At 43.9% G+C, this 14,774-nt stretch overlaps 1 protein-coding gene across 1 annotated transcript; it reads right to left on the bottom strand.

Moving 5' to 3' along the window:
- Positions 1-464: 464 nt before the first annotated feature.
- LOC130611103 (probable G-protein coupled receptor 141) lies at positions 465-3,858 on the bottom strand. Its single transcript, XM_057431510.1, is given in 3 exon segments — positions 465-1,253; positions 1,255-1,692; positions 3,625-3,858. Coding segments are annotated over 2 exon segments (873 nt in total). The 5' UTR covers positions 1,666-1,692; positions 3,625-3,858; the 3' UTR covers positions 465-791.
- Positions 3,859-14,774: the final 10,916 nt, after the last annotated feature.

The raw sequence follows: 14,774 nt of genomic DNA, 5'->3' as shown, positions 1-14,774 counted from the left end.
TGCGTTTCTTTCCCTGCAATGGGTCTTAGGGTAACAGCCACAGATGGAGTCCTGATGGGAGAGTAACATAAGGTAGAAGTTTGAAACCTTTGACTTGCTCTGCTCTCACTCGCTCTGAATGTGTAATTACTACAGTGCAGTGAGCTGCTTGTGGGTTTGGAATGAAGCAAGTAAAGGTTAAGTTGTGAGAACAAGTGTTTTCATACCATTACATTTAATTATACACTTTGTGTAAGCGAAGAAAGAAGGAGCCTACTGAAATCTGCTACTACAGTGTTTCATTCATTCCCTGATTCGTGCCCTGATTACTTTTTGTTTGAGTAGACTTTACGTCCTTGTGATATAAAATCACTCGCACAAAAATCCTGTCAAGGAGCTGCTTTCTTTCCTCTCTTCCCTTCAGCAGTACAATTGCCATAAGCTGTTAGGTGACAATTTGCTGACCACAGTGGGTTGTTGTTAGTGGGACACTTTGAGTTACAATTAGGAAGGAATGGATGCTGTAATTGTTAGAGAGGGATGGCTGAAGAAAATCTTAATGCAGCTTCAGGGTGTAATTCTTAGGTCAAAGTCTAGAGCAAGACTCGTGTGTCTGCCTTCCAGAGAGAAGATGAAACCCAGTGGCTTCTGAAAGATGGATCTTACTGGTCTGCAAGAGGCAAGCAGCTCTACAGGCCTGTGCAGCCCTGCTGAAAGCTCAGCAGTTTCCCTAGCAGAGTCCTGACACAGCTTTATTTCTGCCAAAAGCCAGTGTTGACACACTGCAGCTGGGTTCCCTGGCAGTTCCCAGGTCAGTGGGCTATTCCTGTGAGGAAGCACAACATATCCAAGCAGCACATTGCTGTTAAAGCTAGAAAAATTTCGTTGTATAAGAGTAGTTTATAGTCTTTATCCAGGTGGTAGTTTTGGATGTAATACACTCTGAATGCATGATGAGGCATAAAGCACACTAATGTTACCAAGATGAAGAAGAAACTCTTTGCCTGAGCCCTGAATTCCACATGGGAGTTGATGTCAGGCCAGTGTTTCACAGCCAGTCTATAGATCACGAACAGCTGCATTACGGTGAGCACAGCACAAACTGCCACCAAAACCCCAACCAAGCAGTAGCTGATGATCACCATGTGTGCCTCTTGTATCTCCCTGTGGAACTGGAAGCATTCAGAGGACTGGTATGTCTTAGAGGTGCCGTAGTATGACAGAAGAAGAGGGGTGATCACCAGGGCTCCCACCAGCCAGACAGCACCCACTGTAGCATACATAGGCTGTAGCATAGCACCTCCTAAACTCGAGTTGGAAGAGGCGTATTATGATGATGCCCACATAAAACACAAAGGTGGCATACATGTGGATGTAGAGGATGACGCTTGTGAGCTTGCAGGCGAGCCTCCCGAATTTCCACTCCCTCGAAACGTAATAGCTGAGGCGGAAGGGGATGCTGAGCAGCATGAAGGTGTGCAGCACCAGGAGGCTGACGATGAAAACGGTTGTCACAGACTGCGATCGCCGCTGGAATAACTTACGGGACATCATGATGACCCCGAGGGTGCCACCAGCCAGGTCGATGATGTACAGGGCCATGAGAATGGTGTGGAGCCTCTCTGAGGTGCGTGGCAGTGTCTCGTTGGAGGAGTGGTTCTGCTGGGTTGCACTGCAGTTCAGCATCCTCCTAAGATCCCCCTTCAAAGGTTACTGAAAGTGAACAATACAGAAACGTGAAGAAGTTGTACCCATAATTTGTTGGAACTTTATGAAGACGCCTGTGACACTTTTTTAGCATCTTCCTGGATGGGTGCAGGGCACCCATAAAGCAGCAGCAGCCTCAATTTCTAGCGTAGAGCACATTAAAAATAAAGAGCTGCAGCTAAAGGTTGAATTTCTTCCTGCTTCAGAAGAAATTGAACTGTTCTGAGTCTTTTTGCTATAGAGTTTCACCTGAGCTATTCTACTGCAAATACCTTGGCTATTCTAAGTTATAACTTAATTGGGAACAATCTTCTGCAAGATATAATCTTACTGGCACTTGTTGGACATAGCCACATACAGCTGCATTCCTATGTAGGCTTAAGGCATAATGTGGACTGATTTCTGTACAGGTGATTTCTGTAACGTGATAGACTGCCACTGCAAAACATTTTCAGAGAAACTTCTTGTGTACGAAGCATCAGGCAAAGCATCCTTAGGCGACCTTTGCAGTGTTGTGTGCGAGACTGATACAACCCTTGCTGTTCGCTCCCTTCTAAAATGCATGATCTTGGAAGCATTTAGATGGTTTAAAATTGTGTATGTGCTGCGTGTCCCTGAGACATGCAGGAGGAATTTGCTTTCCCAGGAACTTGGTTATAATAGAGGTTTCACAAGCTTGAGGAAGATGACTTCCTGCTTCCGGCACAAGTTCACTTTCTGATGTAGATTGTTAATATTTCAAACTGGCTTTCGGAAGGTATAACCTTTTTGCTGCTGTGAACAGCATAATTGCAGCTAAGCTGCCAACATTTCCTGTTACTCAGAAACACATCATGCTTTTTTCACTATGTCTAGAAATAATATTAAATATTACCTCATAAGCTCTTAGTTTCGTGACTTCCTGCTTCTTCTTTGCCGTTTCACACGTCCATAGCATGCAGCATATATAACCAATGAGAAAAGCAGGGCCTTTGGTGTTCCTGTCTGACCGAGAAGGCTGAGGGTTTTCTCAGCCCACAGACAGGAAGGCACAAGCCTTTTTACTTGCTTCACTGAGATAGCAGTCGCATGTGTTCGACATCTGATACTGTTTTGCTCCTGTGGAGAGAGCTGCTAAAACCTTGCTGAGCTGTCAGAGCCCAGCGCTGTGCTTGGACCTGTAGGACAGTGCCCCCCATCAAGTGAAGAAATCTGCAGCAGAGCAGGGTTTTTTCCATTATAAATGCACTTTTCTTCCTCAACTTGTCTTATGTTTAATATTGAAGCTGAATGTGCCAGAATAACAAAGTGTTTAGCAAGGGGTAGCAGATTTCTCTCTAAGATGCTATCAGATGGGGCTACTCATTGTTTAAGTGTTATAAGCAAAATAAGCTTCAGACATATATGAAAAGTGACTTGATAGTTGCTGCTGTTAGGAAAGAAAGACATGCAAAGGCAGAGGTGCTTGGAGCTTGTGCCTGAGCTGCAGGAGTGAATTCTGACCCCAGACTCTTTCATTACTATAAAACAGCTCACTAAGAAGAGGCAAGCGTGGAGGCAGGGCTCTTCTAGAGACACTGAAAAGAAGTTTCTTGAGTAGAAATTAAAGAGAAAGATGTCAGCCCCCCTCTGCTGTGGTGTGAGGATGGTTTCCTCTGAGAGGTTTCTCTCCTATGATTAAGTAAAGTCGTTAGGAAGAATAAGGTGTGAAAGAGGTGAATAAACACATTGGACTGAAAAGATCAAAGGTGCTAAAAGTCAGCAAGAGAAACAGAAAGGGTTGTAAGGAAGAGCAAGGATGTGGAGCCTGCAGGATAACTCTGAGGGTGACTGTCTCATCTAGACCGGGATTCAGAGCAGGAGGGATGCCCATTTTGGAGACCGAGGGAGTTGAAACGTGGAATTGCTCCAGCAGACAGAACACTGAGGGAAAAGAGCCAGGTGGATAATGGTACACACCAGGTGCGGTTCCAGCATCACTTCATCTCACGTAAGGACAGGCTGCTGCCTGACATGGTGCTTGGATGGCAGAATGATCAGCTGGCTGTGCAGAAACACACAGGAAGGCAAAGCAAGTGACAGACACTGCTGGTTTCGATGGGTTATAATGATCATGAAACGACACTCACAGCCTCTGGGTAGAACAGAGAGATGCCTTGCAGCCTTGTGCTCTGTCCACAGGACCTGAAGTGACCCACCAAGTAATAATGCAGAAGAGACACGAAGAAATTGCATTCCTAAAATGGCTGCTGTGTGACAGCCATCACTGCAGAGCTGACACAGGCTTCGAGATAAAGAGCTCTGTGTACTCCATTTGCCTGCTGAGTCCAGCCGGAGCACTTTGGATGTGAAGTGATGCCAAAAACCCTGCAAGGCTGCTGCACAGATAATTCTCTTGTCACCGCCGGCTGACACAAAAACTGCTGGGGGTCAGAAGCTGCTCTTCTCTATTGATATTTCATACCTTTGGGTTGCTTCGTCCTCAAAATGTTCCTTGAAGGTTGGATGTGGAAGCTGTTCAGCGTGTTAATCCTTCATCTTCACACTCTTCTGCTAAATCTATATATCTCACTCACCTCAACTCTGTAATCTAGGTCTTAAGTTTTAGATTAGTTTCTCTTTTGACTACAAAAGGAAATTAAGTCACATCAGCCTGTTCAAATGAACTTTCAGCTCCTGCTTTTGCTTCTTGCTTCATCAGCACATAGGTTGCCTTAACCAGTGGTGAGAATAAAGGTTGGAAGAGAAATGCACGTATACTCATCAGAGATCCAGGTCAAGACTAGCATCTCAAGTAGACTTAAAGGAAGGAAGGAACTGGGCATGCCAGGTTCCACACTGGAGAAAAGGAAGATGAAGAAGAAAGGTGAAGGTTTAAATTAAGACAATACAATGAAACAGAAGAAGCAGCAGCACTGGTTGAGAGAAGAGGAACAAGGCTTGTTGGATGCTCAGAGACAGGATGTGCCTCTGTGGAAGTGTTGTGGGCTGTACCTATGCGTGGTGTAGGAGAGTCCCTTTAGGCAGGGGATAGATCTGCCATGGAAGGTGATTTAGTTTCATTTCTGCACGATTTCCTCTGCTTCCTGTGCCCCTTGGTAAGAAAGTGTTCAGTTTACTGGTCAGTGTAATGGCAACCGAGGTTTCATGTACAGGAGATCAAGAGCTCCTTTCTGTCTGGGAGCGATCATAGATTGTGTGCTTGTGAAAACCTTGTGTTAGGTTTTCAAGTTCAGCTACTTCCAACCTGGGGTCATAGTTGCTGATAACTTCAATTATCTATTAATAACAAAATCTCTATTTTTACTTGCTTATGAACAGAGTTACATATAGGCCAGAGTCAAAAAAGTGAGGGAATGCCTGTGTTACACCTAAACATACTGCTTTTTCTGTGATTTCAGATGCATTCACAGTTCTTGCTGTCTGACTCCCACCCTGTTAACATGAGTCACAGGCACTGGAAAGGGAGCAAACCATCCTCCATGGTTAGTGAACCTGCAGGAAACTTGGGGCTTCCCTCTAGGGCTTTGGTTTCTTTCGGGTCCAAAGCACCTCCTCCTTCTGCTTTCCAGGAGGAGGCTGCAGACCTCTGAAATGACAACAGTGATAAACCCAGCTGCTTTGACTTAGATGGAGGCCAGAACTTCTACTCCTTGTAGTGCTATGATAATAATAAGTAGTGACCACAGCTTACAGAAGAGAAACCAGAGAAAGATGTTTAAATCAGTAAAGCAGACTGTGCTTATTTAGATTTCACACAAGTTTGCTGCAATATGAGGAACTGTTGCTTGAGAGCATGCCCCAAAGCAGCTCAGAAAGGCTTTTTGCTTACTACATTGGATAATATATTGAAAGCTATATATATTGTACATATTATTAAATAATTCAGCCACATTCAGCATTTGGAAGATGAAATAACGATGTCATTTCTGCGGCCTTTTTTGCTCCTTAGGAAATCTCTGTGCTTCCATTATACATGCTGTCAGCAGGAACGAAATGAATGCCATGCCGTATGTCTGTTTATACCACATACTCTCAACACATGGCAAAGAGAATATGCACAACCAATCAAAATGCTCTCATACTAAAGCGATCATGATCCTAAGTACCATCAAACTGTTGGCATCAATTCATTCAGAAGCTTTCACTGTTTCTTTGTTTTCTCAGTTCAAGGATTTGAGCAATTGCTGTCATTGTAAGAACATTTCTACCCTAAAGCATAGATGGGCCATGCAGCTAATTGACATACTTTAAGCTAACTGGATGAAAATGAAATATGTGATAAGTTCCAAATGAACTGTTTAGCAGAGTCCTGTTGGACTTATCTTTCCATTGTAAGGAAAATAGATTGTAGAACAAGAGAATGGGATATGGAGGAGAACATCAAAAATGGAGTGATTAGCGTAATTGCTTTTCTTTCAACCAGCAGCAGTTCTTACAAATGAAGGATGGGAGAAGCCTTGTTCCTGCAGAAGACGCAGGGAGGAAATGATTTCTGTACATGCAACAAGAGGTTACTTTATAAAACCTTGTACTCATCTACCAATCTTTTTTGAAATTCAGGAAGTACAAATTGTCACAAGCTTCAAACTTGAATATTTTAATGCATCAGGCACCAGCTGCAGAGAGGCATGGAGAAAAAGAGTCAGGAGCAATGGCCAAATCCCTCCATTCCTAATATTGTCCTTCTCTAGGCAATCAGTCCTGGATTGAGAGAGATAGGAGAGGATTCAGCAGGTCACTCTCTTTGGGGATAGAAGCAGCTCTTCTGGTGCTTTTTCTCCACTTCCCATGGGAGAGTGGAGGGGTTACTGGGTAGCCAGTGTTTCTGAGCTCCAATGAGCCTCTCCTGCTTGCTAAGAACTGAGAAACTGCTGCTTTTCATCCAAACATTCGGTAGGGGAACATCCCCAGATGCAGGAACAGTCTTAGATCCATGCAAGCCAGCACAAAAGTAACCCTTGCTAGTGATGCAGTTCTTTCCCAAAGAGCAGAGGGAAAGATGGAGGCCCATGGATGAAGCACACAGACTGCTGGAAGCACCACAGCTCTTGAGCCCAACTGGAGGAATCTAACCACCAAGATGTTTTAGAGATTGAGGGGAATACTCAGTCATGGCTACAAGGCCTAGAAAGAGGCTTAGAATTAGATAAGAGAGCTGAGAAGCACTTGGCAATTTAAAAAGGAAAAGGTAAATCAAAATAAAAGGTAAATCAAAATCACTTCAAATAAAGCTGAATGGCAGAGCTGGGAAAAGTAAGGCTGCTGTTGCTCAGTGAAAGCAAGTGAAAGAAAAGAGAGCTTTGCCTCTTTCATTCCCATGTACAACAGGAGGCAGGGTTTGACAGTGCCCATGTTTGACCGCTGGCAGTCTGGAAAGGCATCTGCGGTGCTGCTCATATGGAGATTCATCCACAGGGCAAATACAAGGAGAAGCTGGTGTTTCTTTAATCATAGCTGGTGGGCTACTAACACCCTTGCAAATCTGCCTGTCTAATCTCCTCTTGCACAGCAACAGCCGCTGGTTGTACAGACCCCCAGGACCTCAGAGGGTCCAAACCCTTCTGTGGGGAAATGCAGTAGTCTGGACTGTGAAATTATGGGAAGGACCTGAAGCCCTTGCTCTGCTCCCGTTTTAGACACCTGTAGGCAGAAAAAGGATTATCCTTCACAGCGCATCATAGGACAAGCTGATGCCAACTCGGGTTTTATAAATCACGAGACTTTTAGATATGTCTCCTGTGTACCTTTGAGATAAACAGAAGCAAAAAAACCCAGCACAGGCATTTCTCTGCCGCCTACCTTATCGACTTGCTTGGAAGTCCATTCCGTGTTCATATGAAAGCCTGATGTGTGGTACTGGCTTTAGCATCCTATAGCTGCCTTCTGAGGATGATGCGGCCGGCTCCTGTTTCCTCAGGGTTATCACTGACCCATGCTATATGTTTGCTGCCTAAGTTGTTTTGCTTGCAGGATAACTGCAGCTGCACACACTTCCATGAGGAGGTTTTCCATGATCCATGTAGCAGACTCATTTACCTACTCCAACCCCATTTAACATCCCTTCAGCAGCTATTTACTCGCTATGAGAAATAAACTCAGTGGGAAGGTTTTCTTTTCAAGCCGCCGTACTTTTCCTCTAAGCAAATCCTGATCTCTTTGCAGATTTATTTTATTTAAATCTGAGAGAGGGAAAAAAATGCCTTAAATATTATTGATAATTTCATTTCAAGTGCAGATGAAAATCGGGGGGGAATTTACCTGCAGGTTTCAAAGGTACATAGATGTATGTGTTCCAGTGTACAGAACAGCAGAACGAATTGTAGTAGAAACAAGTACCTTGAAAAACTTTGTATTTATCATAAAGCTGAAGGTCTAATTAATCCCCAAATTCAAAGCGATGTTCCTTCGCATCAGAGGATGTAAACTCTCAAAACCAAATCCAGGGATTATGTCCTTAGTTCAAAGGACAGTGAAAGAGGCAATTAATTCTCTTTCTTCTTTTTCTTTTCCCTAGGCATGGTTTGAAGCACAACTGTCAAACCTTTGTTAGCCAGCATCAACCAGTTGGTACCTAAGAGAAGCTGGAAATTTGCTTGATTTAAAAGCTGCTTGTTAGATCCTCCTGATACTCAACCCCCCTCCTGATTAAATCTGAAGAAATATGATAGCTTTTCCCTGCTTGAGCCTTGGGTTTCTTTTCTCTTTGCACGTTCCAATTTAACAATCTGAATAAAACCATGGTTGTATCAAAAGCCAGTTTCATTTTCCACACTAAAGCTCTTTGGTGAGCTCCAAGCCACCAAGTTAAGGATTTTTTCAGCCTTTTAACTCCTTTAAATACGTGGCTTCAATTGTGAAGTGTAATGGGCTGACCCTGGCTGGTGGCTAGGTCTGCACTTGCTCAGCTCCCCCAGAGGGCTGGAAGAGAGATTCAGAAGGGCAAAAGAGAGAGAAAAACTCATGGCTTAAGATTAAGACAGCTCAATAAGTGAAGGGGGGAGAAAGGAAAGGAAAGGAGAAATGGATTAAGTGCTGCAGAAGTAACCGTCACTCATTGATCATGCCAAATCTGCCTCCGAGGAGCTGGAAAGATTCCCCCCACAGTTTTACTGCTGAGCATGGTGATATATGGTATGGAATATCCTTTTGGTTGCTTCCTAGAGGGGCTGACTGGAAAAACAGAGAAGGCCTTTGTGCTATGCAAGCATAGCTCAGCAAGAGCTGGAGCATTGGTGTCTTATCCACGCTGGTTTGGTCACTAATCTAAAACACAGCACTGTATGGACTGTGATGGAGAAAATGAAATCCATCCCAGCCAGACCCAGCACAGAAAGGAAAAATGCAATTTTGAAACAAACAGAAAATGCAACAAAATAAGAATAATTTAAAAGTTAAATCTTTTGTTGGGGGTTCTGTGTGTGTAAAGTGTGTTCATGCTGTGGTTTACCCCAGCTGCAGCTAAGTACCACAAAGCCACTTACCTCCCTGCCTCCACTGAGATGAGGAGGAGAACTGGAAGAAAAGTAAAAACCCATGGGTTGAGACAAGAACAGTTTAATAACTGAAATAAACCAGAATAAAAATAGTAAAATTATAATAATAACAATAATAATAGGAAATAAAGTGAGGGAGAGAGGGAAGAATAAACCCCACCCACCCCAAAACCACCAAGTGATGCACAGTACAATTGCTCACCCCACACTGACTGATGCCCAGCTTGTCCCCAAGCAGCAACCAGGTTCTTCCAACCAACAACCCCCTCAGTTTCTCTACTGAACATGATGCTGTATGGGATAGAATAGCCCTTTGGCTGCTTTGGGTCAGGTGTCCTGGTTCTGCTTCCTCCCGGCTTCTTGTGTCCCTCCTCACTGGCAGAGCCTGAGGCACTGAAGAGTCCTTGGTCAGGGTGAGTGCTACTGAGCATCAGCTAAACCATCGGTGTGTTATCAGTGCTGCTCTCAGGCTAAAGCCAAAACACAGCCCTGCACCAGCTGCTGGGAAGGGAATTAATTTTATCCCAGCCCAAACCAGGGCTGTTCACAAAGCTTTTCTGGAATGTAGGTTTATCTAGAAAAGAACCCCAAACTTTCTGGGGTGCAGTTTTCACCTGAACCAATGGACCAATACTTCCTGAAGTAATAAGCACCAGACCGAATGGTTTCCCAAAAAGCATCTGCCTCTATTGGCAAAAATCACTGCTCTTGTTTGCAGACGAAGGCAGGAGCAGAGTGACGGGAGTTACAAAGGCTTCAGTCACTGGATGTATCAGGTGAGGGTCAAACATTGAAAGAGTGCTGCAGGAGAGGTGGCAGGAATAAGCAGTGGTCACTCATTAGCAAGCTCTTCAGTGCTGGATCTGGTACCCTTCAACATCCTGACTGTGAGCTGCGGCACCGGATGAGGGACCTCAGGGGAGGGGAATGGCGAGCAGGAATCTCATGAGGATATTAACAATAAGAGGGGTGCAGCTGGGGGCCAGGATGCCAGGGAAGGTGTTTGGATTCTCCGTCTCCATTTCCAAAGCACAGCTAGATGTAGTCCTGGGCAGACCCATTTCACTTTGAGTTTAGCACGCTTTGAGCAGGGCATATGACAGGATAACCGGAAGGCATCTCTTAGGATCTACTTTTTCCTATGATTCTGTGATGCTAACTCATCTTGAAACCACAGAGGCGAACCCCCCTTCCACATCTTTACTTCTTGTTCCAGTCCGTGTGAAGGTGCAAGTTACTAAATGTGGTAACTAAATATAGTAACTAACTTGCGGCAATTATTAACGTGGAACATCTAGTAACACAAGTGTACATTACTATTTGCTCCTACACGCGTTCCGACCTCCAGAACAGGATTTTGTCCTTGCTCTTATATTAATAGCTTGGGGGTTTTCTGTCAGAGTAAAAATACCCCTTGACATTAAAACACATAAAACCACCGTGGTCTAACGTAATTATTGTCTTTTTTCATTTTCACTTCACCAGTAGCTGCAGTGGTTTCACACTCCTACACGCTTTTGTAAACGGTGTTGTTATGGTGATGTATTTCACATGCTGTATTTTTCCATATGCCTCTGTTACGCCTTTTTCCGGTGTCCCTTGTGTTGTTAAGTATGCCCACAAGTGACCCCTTTGGGATATTTAACCGAGGAACAGCAGAAGTTGTTTCTTGCTGGTCCATTTTTGTCTCCCCGCTTGGCTTTACTGATTTAGCTGTGAACTCACTGCTCGCTGGCTAATTCCCCTTGTCGTGGTTTTCATCTGTTCTTGTTGTTCTGCTCTTTCCTGGGCTTCACATTCATTAGGGTGACAAGTACCAGCCTTGTGCGCCCTCCACACCCCACTACTGCATTACAGAGAGCTGCATCTCTCCTACAGCACCCAAGAAGGCTCAGCCTTTCAAATTGCTTAATCGACTGGACATTAACACTGCTCAGTGAAAGAGGTATCAGCGTTTGCAGTCTGCTGTCAGTGAAGGATGGGATGAGAACTCCACTTGCACGTGTGGTTATTGTTTATTACCCCATTTTTGACTGAGTTCCAGGTCGATTACTCTTGACATAAAGCAAAATGCCTGGAGTTTGGCAATATCCACTCTGCAGCCCTGAAAGCAGCATATTCTTGAATACCGGAGCAGCACTGCAGTAAATCGCCTCTTTATTTATTACAAGATTGCGTACAGAGGAGATAACAGCAGAGCTAATGAGACCGTGCATATATAGGAGTTACATTAGTAATTAGAAACAGCTAATTAACTCTGCTCCCTAATGAAATTAAATTCGTGCAGTAAAAGACATTTACAATAAAGCCAATACAAAACCTAAGTGTATTGGTTTCTAATTCCTTCACTATGGTCAATGGAAGAGAGGCTGAGCTGAGCCCACAAGTGGGGTTTGTTCCAAGCAGATCCAAGTATGATGCGCAGTAAGTGGTGAGCAAAAGCACACAAAGCATATTCCCACAGACCAGTCCCACAACTTATTGTCTGCCATTCGCTCCATGAGCATCTCCTTAACATTGCTGTTCGGATGCTCTGTTAGTTCCTGTCTTTGAGTATGTCTTGGTTTTCCATGCACCAAGCTGAGGCCACAAATACTTTAGCTCTTGCATGCCTTGAGCAATCCATTCTGTTCCATCATGACCCTGCGATACAACAGGGGCTCCCAAATATCAATAGGCACTGCATATTGACAAGGTTAATTTGCCCCTGTGCTAAGCACTCCTTGTTCAGAGCAGAGCAGCTAGGAAACTGTTTCAGTGGGTGCCTTCTTCTTTCTTGGTACGCTACACAGAAGAGTTTTCAATGCTCAACAGCATCTCTGGTGATGTTTGCATACTTAGACAGCAAATGTTTTGTGACACGGTCGCAGCCACCATGGCCAGTAGCCATATATGCTTTTTTGGTGATATCGCATGTGTCCTCAGTGTTCACATAATATTTGGGAGATTTCCTCTTTTGTCTGACTTCTCTCAATCCACTGCTCAGTGTCCCCACATTGTAGAATTTCATCTGTAAAATGAGGGCAAGTCGTTTATTAGCAGGAGTACTGCATATCTAAATGGGGAAAGTGTTGATACATTTAGAGTTAAAACAGAAAGAGGGGGTTCTCCATACTTACTTTGTAATTAGATGGAATCCATGTCTTGACTTTGACTTGGGGTTCTGTTTTGTCTTCTTTATTTCAGCAATAGTTGCAGATTACTGTGCCTTTGGGATCATGTACTTGGAGCATTTCTTATTCCTTTTGCATAGTTCTTCTTTAAATTTAACTTCAAAGTCCTGAGGCATCCTCAGGAATGATTACTTAGCAAGGAGAGAAATCTGATTCAGCTCCCTCCTTTTAAGTGCACCTGCTCTTGCACCAGTTTTTGCCTTACACTGAAGTCATTTTGTACAATTACCAAAATCTTCAGCCATTTCTCCAAATTACCCCCAGTTACTTCACAAAATGACAGAAAATGGTAGGCAGGTATGATGCAGAGTATCTCATCTCCAGCTTCTTGAACTTATTAGATTAAAAGACAACAGAAACAGATGGTTTATTTCCTTTTATTTCCCAAACCATTCAAAACCACACAGTAGGGCGCAGAGCAAACTGTGTATCATGTTCCCTAAAATAAGAACTCTTCCAAGGCCAACTTCACTTGTAAGCTTTGCAGCTGTTTTTCATGTTTTGTTCCATTAGATTGTTACCTGAAACACCCTTTTCCACTACAGCAATAGGCACAGTAGTTCACATTTTGTGGCATTTCACATTAGGCATTTCAGGTGATGACTGAGTAAAGAAGGCAGTTCAGTGCTGTGTTAAAATGGCCACTACTTTCTGAAATGTCTAAACCAGTCATTCTACGTGGCTGAAACAGTCATTTCATAGGAGAACTGCAATTTCCAACTTATTTTGTTGCTTTCTTCAAAATAGCTGCTCTCAGTGTCATCATAATGTATGCAGATTGTCTGCTCTTTGGGTTTAAACTTCTGAAGTCCAGTTTAGCATAGAGACAGGTTTATCCTTGCAAGTTGAGTTCAACTTACAAACTGCTTTTCACTACTTCGTGACACTATTTCTAGTGTATAGACACATCTCATGTCCTGAGCAGATCCTGGTTCAGCTGCTTCTTCTGTAGCAGAGGATGGGAACTGCAGTCTGCCTCCATGTATGTGGTTTGCACCCATTTGTGTTTCTGTATATGCAGCCCTCAGACTGATGAGGCTCTCTGTTCTTTCCACAGGCATGATGTAAGGCTGTCCATCCCAGGATTTTCAACCAATGCAGATAGAATCTGTGCTGTCCTTTCTTACTTTCTTCTCTTCTCCTGTGCTTTTGTAGCACCTGACTAGTGGAATCTCTGTCAGGCCTCACATCTGCTGAGGAAAAGCATTGGGAAGACAAAGCCCTATCTGCAATTCTTACACATCTCTGTTAGAGGGCATAGTGCCACCAGTAGTGCGTGCCTCCTCCTCATAGGCAGGTTGTTGTGTTTCTCTATGCTATAGACCTCTGAAGCAGGTGAGGGGCTGCGAGCTCTCTTCCATGAGTGCGCTTCCCTTGGAATGCAGCCCCACTGAGCACAAGTCTGGGTCTTGCTTCCCAGGTTCATATGAAACATGTGGAGATGCTCTTATATTTCTGTGCTAGCATCTGTCTTGCCTCTTTTGTTGGCATTAGGCATGTGACCCTTCCTGACCATGACCTGACCAACCCCATGGATGGAATCGCCCGTGGATTCAATGAGCCCCCAGATAACATTGACATCATTCACATCCATTTTTATTTAGAAGAAACCCACTGTCTAGTATGTTTGTGATGCTGCGGTGCAGGCTGTTGCGAATGTGTACATTTCTACAAGAATTAAGCAAGGTGTGACTTTAGCACATTCATGAATAAGCTTGGTTGAGCTGGATGGTCAGGAGGTGCTGCTTGTAAACATCTGGTTTAGCTTTTGAAAGTCCTGCCAAACTTTAGATGCAAAATACTTTTAATTTGTATGCATTTCTGCATATTTCAGCACATAGTCATTTTGTTTGTTAGCAACTGTATTATGAGAGAAGGGTTGTAATAGAGCGTTACAAAGGTATGCAGTGCCTACAAAACACATGCAAACCCAGCGAGGCTGTTGGAGGAGGAAACAAAAAGGTGGTGTCATTTCTCATCTTCTCTCCTGCCACAAGGAAAAACTGATTTGTTCCTGTAGTTTTAGAACAAACCTGGATCAGAGTTTATTGCTTTCTCAATGACACGTAATTAACTAGTAATGAACTACGTATTCAGGTTGACTCCTTCCACGTTGTGGAAGTCTCTGTAGTTCACTGGGTACTGTTGACTCGGGCTGGTAGTTGTCATCTTCCTCTTTACTGTGATCCTTTACGTGCAAATGCCTTCTCTTCCCCAGATCCACACACACGCCAGGCTCTCACATCTCTACCTTAACAGAGGTTGTGACCCAGGCTGTTTGCCGAGGGTGGGCCATGTGAGCACCCCCACATCCTACTTGTGTTACCGACTTCAGCGATTTCCACCTTTCGGTGTTATGTTACAGCATTGCTCAGGCTTTGACCTGAAAATACTTCCTCACGATCAGACCTCCTGAGAGATACAGAGGAGCTTGAAGCAC

The sequence above is a fragment of the Pezoporus wallicus genome, unplaced genomic scaffold (assembly GCF_028554395.1).
Source record: "Pezoporus wallicus isolate ANWC-B61680 ecotype Strahan unplaced genomic scaffold, APGP_CSIRO_Pwel_v1 scaffold_11491, whole genome shotgun sequence".
Taxonomy (NCBI): Eukaryota; Metazoa; Chordata; class Aves; order Psittaciformes; family Psittacidae; genus Pezoporus; species Pezoporus wallicus.
The sequence above is the reverse complement of the archived record's forward strand: the minus strand, read 5'-3'. Positions and strand labels throughout refer to the sequence as shown.